At 41.0% G+C, this 8825-nt stretch overlaps 1 protein-coding gene across 1 annotated transcript; it reads left to right on the top strand.

Moving 5' to 3' along the window:
• Nucleotides 1-1816: 1816 nt before the first annotated feature.
• On the top strand, nucleotides 1817-6471 carry LOC118409330 (zinc finger protein 350-like). The gene is made up of 3 exons (XM_035810284.1): nucleotides 1817-2122; nucleotides 3295-4251; nucleotides 4875-6471. Exons 1-3 carry the CDS (start codon nucleotides 1972-1974, stop codon nucleotides 5141-5143), a joined length of 1377 nt encoding a protein of 458 aa, XP_035666177.1. The 5' UTR covers nucleotides 1817-1971; the 3' UTR covers nucleotides 5144-6471.
• Nucleotides 6472-8825: the final 2354 nt, after the last annotated feature.

Genomic DNA, 8825 nt, shown 5'->3' with positions numbered 1-8825 from the left:
ATTATGACCCCCTCTGGGGACCTGATAGACCCTTTGTTATCACCCTTAATTTAATCATTAGGCGAGCAGCTCCAGTTGCAAATAGCCTTGAAGAGCCTTGAACTTGGACAGACAAGTAAAACAAGACTACACGTAAATATAGACTTAAAGCTATTTTATCATAGTAGGCTTTCAATTTTCAGTTTAGCCCCTCTTTACGAATTTTAGAACTTTACGATATACATGTAAAATGGTTTTATATGATATGTGACATGGGTTGTCAACCTGAAATGATGAAAATTAAAGGGAAACCGTAACCAAATGTATGCTGACTGGTAAATATGTAGTACAACAAAAATGTCCCAGTCTGATATTTCTCATCAAGTCAATTTTTTTAACAGATAGGCAAATATGTACATGTAGGAGAAGTGGGCATGAAATAAATACCAGACTCGGGTAGGTCACCGAATCACTGTCCTGTTTGTGTTTGGCTCAGGGTTGTAGCCAGCCTGAAATCATTTTCCGTCCCCTCGATTTTGAATCCTATCGAGTGCCGAAGGCGCAAGACCGCAGAGCTGAAGTCACAACGTTCCTACGGGGTTCTGGAGGCATGCTCCCCTGGAAAATTTTCATATGTAGACCCTCTGAAACGCTATTTCCTGTATTTTGAGGTGTAGATTTTGCTGGTAGGCAAAGCTGTTCATCTGTTTTGGAGACAAACTACACAAGGGAGACAGTTCTTCCATCTTTACTGACTTTGCATATAGATTTTTGTCCATCACAGAGGACGGAATGGGCAAAACTTTTTTCCGTCCCCAGTTGCAAAATTCCGTCAAAGGACGGAAGGACGGGTTCTGGCTACAACCCTGGTTTGGCTTCTAGAAAAGGCCCTCCATTCAGCTTGACTGACACCTACGGTAGTCTCACACAAAACCTACTGCTGCTAGTATTCACAAAGCCTACTGCAACTTTCAAAAATAAATTTTTAAAAACTTCAGAAGAGAAGAACTGTACACAAAGTCAATGTATAGTTTTGCATCTTTCCTAGAAGTGAAGCACCACTTTGCTCTATTTGAGACCTTGAGGTCCATATTCATCCATACAATAACCTCAAACAAAGTACACCCCGAACTTTGGCAACAACTTCCAGCACCTTTTCAATTTTGAAAAGTTTTAAAATGGCATATTTTATTTGAGAAAATAGTAGTAGTCAAACCTAGATGACCACCTTCAGTCAGTCATAGACCATGTTTAATCAATCCCATCCAATTTTTGCTAGCTGAAACACTCGGCAACCTTATTTTGAAGTTGCCAGGAAGTAGGCCCAATCAACAACCAAATTTGTTGCAAAAGAAGAGCGGCACATTGATAGTGTACAAATAAAATTGAAGAAGGTGTGGCGTTCGACCAGTTTGATTTTTCAAATAAACTTGAGTTGAGTCTTGCCATCCAAAGCGTCCTGACATGTCTTTCGTTTGTCCGTCTATCGCTTTTGTCTTATGTGTTCTCAACCGTCTGCAACGACCCAAACATAGGGAAACATTACCACCTACTAGCGTTCCCTACATTGGGAACAGTGCTCGAAATACTTTTTTCTGCATACCTGCACTGGTGCAGGTAACATGGAAAATTACCTGCACAAGACAAATTTTACCTGCACCACTCTGAATTTAGGAAGTATTGACCGTATAAAATTGTTGATGAATCATTTCTATTTTTTCCTTCATACTTTATAGGTGGTTACACTCAATGCAGCTAATAACCATCCACATACACCTACATGTACATTATAGGACACATATTAAATGTATAAAACCCAGTACATGGACCAGTGCAGGTTAGGTGCAAGTAGACACCAGAAATACCTGCACAGCTCCAATTTTACCTGCACTAACCTGCATATGCAGGTGGTATTTCGAGCCCTGACATTGTTGGTTGATTTTCCAGATCTGCAGTAAGCGCTTCACGTACGCCTCCCACTTACAGAACCACATGTCAGTCCACTCTGTGGACAGGCCACACAAGTGTCCTCAATGTCCCGCCAGCTTCAAGAGGAAAGATCAGCTCAAGTTCCACCAGAGGATTCACTCAGGTTTCAGGCCCTACCAGTGCAAGCTGTGTGAGAAGACCTTCTATCACTCAGGTGTGTTCACTGTCCTTCGATGTCCCTAATATCTATAAGAGGCCACACCAATTTCATTTTTTGCTTCTCGGATTTCCTGACCCATTTTTTTTCGATTTGGAAAAAAAAAGTTCATCCCAAGAAAAATAATAGAGGTTTTGCTATTGCAGACCTGTAAAACAAGTGCTTTTAAAAAAGCTGGCATTTTGCCAATGTTTGCGTGTGTGAACGTTTTTTTCTAGTTATTAGAATGTCATATAAATAGAACAGAGTAACTAAACCTGATATTGGCGCATGGAGAGATTCACATATGTGCCTGAACTGCAGCAGATGTAGACGCCACCTGTTAAAATTTGCGTGAACTGCAGCAAATTTCACTCCACATTGCCTGTTTTTGAGTGAGCTCTGTTGCGGGGCATTTTTAAGTTTTTTTTTTTAATTTTTATTTCTATTCGGCAAAAAAACGAAGCGGCGAATCCGTTAACCAAAGAAATAAATTGGTGTGGCCAAATGGATGTAAAAATTAGTATTTTAATGGATGTAAAAAAAAAAAAAAAAAGTTGGAAAAAATCTACCTCCCCGGATTCGAACCGGGTGCATTGGTTTAGAATGCGTAAACTTTACCACTGCGCTAGTGCGAACATGTTGAAAAAATGCTTTAACAGGTATACAAATGTTTGGCATGGATTGAACAGGTCCGTTCATCTCAACATCTCAACATCACAACGGCGACTACACTGGCCAGAAGGCATTTTGCGACTGCAAGTCGCAAAATGCAAAAACATTCCAGGGGCACATATTGCTGATAAACCAGTCAGAGAGCTTCTATGCAGTCACATGATAGAAAACAACCAGCAAGCTTCTTGCATTTCTTCAACACACATAATTTCAGTATAAAAGCAATCCCTTTATTCAGAACAGTGGTATCAGATCAAAGGTAGAGATTCATTGGATAAACCATGCCATGAAAAGCTGAAAACTTGACTACTAATCTTGTTTTGTTGTGTTATAACTAGTTTCTAAGTCTATAATTTGCATAATAAACTCAGAAAATCAGTAATGCAGTAAACTTATCATAAGAAAGCATTTGAATACATGATACATTGCACACTTAACATAGAATAGTTTTATAACAAGTTTGTCAAGTTGAAAAAATATGTACATGTAACTATCTGAACCTTTGCATTCTACAGGATCCTACAATGAACACGTGAAAGTCCACACAGGCACCAAAGCACACCAATGTCGCTTCTGCAGCAAGGGCTTCACTAGTCGTAACAACATGCTCCGTCACCAAGAGCTACATTCAACCGAGGGGAGGTACAAGATAGCTTACAAGTGTAAAGAATGCAAGGCAAAATTCCCATCCAGGAAAATGGTCTCCCTACATCAGAAGCAGGAGCACGGTGACAAGAAATGTTTTGTCTGTGGGGAGATGTGCAAAGGTGGGAGGGAAGGCTTGATAGAGCACACCCGGTTCCTGCATTCTGGGGAGAAGAAAAGGCTCAGCGACGGAAACGATGCATCCGGCTCTCAGCAGGGGGTCGTTTACCAGTGTACCATGTGCGAGAGTGTGTTTGACGTGAGGGCCGACCTAGTGGAACATGTAAAAACCCACGCAAATGATCCAATTCTGAAGTGTCCATACTGCCAGGAGAGACACAGAGGAACGTACAAGCTAAATGTACACATGAACATGCACGCAGGACAGAGAATGATGGTTCCTAAGCTGGACACCAGTAGTGGTGCTATAGTAATTGTCATGCCAGGCCAGGACCAGGAGAGTGGGTCCCTTAAGACTGCAGGGCCTGTAGAAGAGACAACTTCAGAAAATTCAGCAGCAGAGAAAGTTGTGCCTGAAGGAGGGAAGGTTTGTGTGTTGGGAGATGTTCCAGAGAGTATAGATAAGGAGGAAGTGCCCACGGCTGCTGGAGAGGGGACCATGTTGGGGACAGACAGTGCAGATGGTTCAGTGCAAGACCAGGCTTCTAGTAGTTCTACAAACAAAGCCAGACAGAGCAAAGCAAGACCAGCAAAGGGAACTGTTGCAGAGAAGTTAGGACAGTTGAGATCACAAAATGGGGACAACAGAAATGTTGAGGAGACACCAGTGACTGGGAGGAGAGGAAGGGGGAGAGGCAGATCTAGAGGTAATCAGATGCTTACTTCTAACTTTGTTTTGTTTTCAAATTCCTTCGTTTATTTTATATTCTACTTCTCAGGGCCCTTCAATAAAGCATGCTGATCTCTAAGCAGGCCCAGAAAAACAGGCAACAAAATGGTACACGTGTACATAAACCTTATAGCAAAGATTTCAACAGTGGCAACAAATATTGTTTTGAGTTTTTTAAGGCAAGAGATCTATGTAAAATCGTTTTACAGACCATATTGAAGTTTTTGAATTGTCATTCAGCACAAGAACTTTCTCACCTCAATTTTTCGGTCGCACACCTGTTGGTTACTCAATTACTCTGAGCACGTGGCCTAGGGGCCTAGGCACCACTCTGACCTGATGAAGTATGAATCATACTAAGATTCTTCAGGAACCTTTGCTAATTTTTTTCTTTTATACTTTATTAATTCAGCTAACAATCCATATGTACCTACAGCATAAGATATTTTTGTATCAGTACAGGTTAGGTGCAGGTAGACACCAGAAATACCTGCACAGCTCCAATTTTACCTGCACTAACCTGTATGTGCAGGTGGTATTTCCAGCCCCGATTGTGATGTTATACAGCTGACGTGGCTGCCTTGTTTGTTCACTCTTCAGGCCGAGGGAGACGAAGCTCCAGACCCCCCCTCCCAGGCTACCGCCCCATCCTCCCCAGCAGCCTCATGAACCCACCCAAGACTCCGCAGCAGCCCATCATCATCCTGCAGTCCGCGGCTGGAGTGTCCGGAGTGGGACAGCCCGTGATGCTGACCGTACCCCCGGCCTCGCCAGGTGGGGTGGTCATCATGCCTCGCCAACAAGTGGGAGGGCTGACTCTGCCTCAACAGGCTGGTCATGTTGTTCTGACTGCTAAGCCTGGACAATGAGTATAGTATTTTGGGAAGGACAACCTCAAGCCAACCGTTCACACTTACGCCACATCTTCAGAGAACACGCTGGAGCCATGTTGTGTATTGGTACGAATTAAGTTCCTAAACGGGAACATGCGGCTCCAGCGTCTTTTCTGAAGATGTGGCATAAGTGTGAGGTTGTCCTTCCCCACATACTATGCTAAGCCTGGACAGTGAGATTCATTTTCTATGCAAGCATACTGTACATCAAAGTTGGCCTGGTGGTAGGGCTGCATACCAATATATCACGAAAGTCCATGTTCAAAATTCAAGAACATGTACTGTACCTATATTCTAGGGTATAACATGTTGATCTATTTTGTTTTTAAAACATGTTATTCCAACCACAACAATGAAAATTGATCATTGGAAAAGGAAAACATTGTGTGGGCAGCACCGTCTGTGATTTAACACCCTCTCGAAAGCGTGGGCTCTCTGCGTAAGATATCAAAGGAATGAATCAACATTCTGTTGTCTACACGACAGGTTACTTGGCAAATTATTCAGGACAGTTACAGGTCTGGTACCTCATGTTATGTTTAGGTATGCAGTCCTATCTAGGAACAAAACATGTTGAGTCCACATCCTTGTTGCACAAAATGTGCATGGAAGGTTGACCTCCATTGTGTTGGAACAAATCTCAGAAGTTTCTTATATTGTCAACATGTTTCGTAGAAAGTACTGTTTTGTCCATGTTACTTGCTGCTTGTCTCTTCATCCCTATCATTTACATTTCATGCAGAAGTGACCAGAGAGTTTGTTTGTTTGAATCTTTATTTATTTATTCATGAGAAGTTACCAGAATGAAGCAGATTTAAATGGTTGACCCACATGATAGATTTTCTCACTGTCAACTTGTTTAACGAATGAGAAAGTACATTCATCTTTATAAAGTACCAATGTAGTTGTTATTATTAATTGCCTGTTGGCACATTGCATTTTGCTATACACTAACTTAAAGATGAAAGAAAAAATTAGAATGCAGTGTTTTACGGGATGTTTCTGTAACATTAGCTTTCCATGCAGGCGATATGAATTTCAGTCATGTAAGCAAAGTTTCACATGTCTGCAAAGATAAGTACAAAATGTATTTGCGTCATGAATTGATGATGGACAGGTCACTGTGAAAATAAAACTGCTGTGAAAGTTTCAAGATTTACAGTTTATCCAAGGAGCTTCTTGGTACATGATGTATATCTTGTTCAAAACTGAGCCTCAGTTAGTCAAAATGGAAATTTGAGAATGCAACACTGGTCCATTACTAATCATTATGTATCAAAGGTCCCACTTATGTTGCTACAAGGGAACCAGATTGTGTGGTTTGGGTGGCAAGCAGGGTTGTAGCCAGCCTGAAATCATTTTCAGTCCCCTTGATTTTGAATGGGAATCCTATCGAGCACCGAAGGCATGGCGTGACGTTGCGCAAATTTTCTTGTACACTAAGCTCTTCGATGGCATCTGTTTTGGTGAAGAAGAACACATGGGTTTCAGTTTTTTTTATATCTTTACATATCAATTTTTGTCTGTCCCAGGGGACGGAATGGGGAAAATTTTTTCAGTCCCCAGCTGCAAAATTCCTTCAAAGGACTGAAGGACAGGTGCTGGCTACAACCCTGGTGGCAAGTGTAGTGAAGAAAGAAGAGTCACTCTCTACTCTTCTTGTTTGTGTACCAAATATTGATTAAATGAAGCTGACAAACCAGTGCAGTGTGCATACATATGTGTATATGTTCATTTTTGTGTGTATGCATGTATGTATACATCTATAATGGCTATACCAGAAACATGTACATGACATACATGTAAATGTCAGGGCCCATATTACAAACAACATGTTCAGTGTACAGACATTTACATATAGCATCTGATGGTCACATCAGCTACTGTACAAATGAGCAGGCAGATGGACCAGTCGACAATACATGTAGTAAGGCAAATGCTCACTCAAGACCTCAGCTGAGCATAGCTTCCAGTCAAATGCTTTAAGAGGCATCGAGAAAACATACAAAAGTCTGGGGAGCCTCGAAATTTAAATTTATTTGAGGTAACCTCGAGCTCTTTGCGGGCAAAGTAGTACATATCCTTTGTTGTTTAATTTGAAGCCAAACTGATGTAGAGTAGAAAATTAAATCTCCATACGACCAAGAACAGATTAAAACAGACAGAATCATGTTGGAACTCTCCTATATTCTACCAACCTGATAAAATTATTTTTTGATGTTTTGAAGCTTTTTGTATTTAGCTACAAGAGTAAGAGAATTAGTATGTGGACATTGTTTAATATACCATGTAACCTCCAAGCATCTATTGAAGTATTTCATTTTTTTAAAGTCAGTAACTTTTAGATCTTATATTCAATAATTTTTAGCTTGTCCTTGAATGGAGTAAAAGCTCCTGTTGGCTTAGGCAGTTGTGTAGTGGATTATGTTGTTAAAGGTACATAAGCTGTAGGTTGTTATTCTAAGGCTGAACACATTTATGATTTGAGAACCACCTGGTCTCTGGATGCAAGTTTTACGTCATGCAAAGCTGCCAGATGGTGCAGTATACACATATTACCTAACCAAATACATTTGTAGTAGTAGTAGATTGGTTTATTTACTCAGAAATATGCATAAAATATACAAGGCCTCGCAGTCAAACCTTCAAGGTTGACTGAATCGTGCCTGTCTTCACAAAGGCTGCATAATTGCACCATAATAGCACATTAGGAAATAACAAGCATTATTTTAAAATACGTACGAGTTACCTGATTCATTAAAATTTACAAAATATTATATAGACAGAACAAAACTACAAGGTCAAACGTTAAGATCAAGTTTTCATCATCTCTACAACAGACAGACAGTTGGTATTGCACTCATAATGTACTGACATTTGCATAATTGAATAGCTTAGTCATGTAAGGCAATGCACTCTTTCTGAAGCGTTCGGTTCTAGTTTAGAAATTGTCCAGCTAATCGCTCGATCGTGTCACCACGTCGAGCAGGGAACCAGTGGCGGAAGTCAGGGGACTGTAGGAGTAGCACCTGCTTGGAGGCGAGAGAAGCCGTTCGTTTGGTTTGCATGGATCGGTCAATTTAACCAAACTCTACGCACGATTACACAATGGAGTTATCGTGGCCAAGTGGTCTACGCGCTGGGTGGATATAGCGATTTGCTTTTGCAGCCATAGATCGTGGGTTCGAACCCCACTTGTAACAATTTTTTTTTCTTTGTTAGACAAATCTCATGTAATGTTTTTTAAATAGAAGACAGACCAATTCAGTAATTCGATGTTTAAAAACTCTTGTTTCATGTGATTTTGTTTAACATCCAGGTTTTTTCCAAAATACGCACCGGCCAGCTTTTTTCAGAAGCTTTCTTGTTTGGCTAAGCTCAGGCACAGCTGATCACGGCATGGCTCCAAGGTTACAAGTCCTAGGACGAGAAGGGCTTCTGCGTAGTTGGAGTACGTTTGGCCTAAGATGATCTTGAGGCTCAACGTTGGATTCTCTCCAGCTGGTTATCCTGTTCTTGAGTGAGTCCCGGGTGCCACGCTGGTGTGGCATTCTCACACACAGGTCGGAAGTAGCTAGTGTAGATATGTATGCTATTTTACACTCCTGAAAGGTTGTTTAGAATCTACAGTTAATGAAAGCCTTAGCATTGAAAACAC

The sequence above is a fragment of the Branchiostoma floridae genome, chromosome 2 (genome assembly GCF_000003815.2).
Source record: "Branchiostoma floridae strain S238N-H82 chromosome 2, Bfl_VNyyK, whole genome shotgun sequence".
Taxonomy (NCBI): Eukaryota; Metazoa; Chordata; class Leptocardii; order Amphioxiformes; family Branchiostomatidae; genus Branchiostoma; species Branchiostoma floridae.
This window is presented reverse-complemented; position numbering and strand designations above follow the sequence as displayed.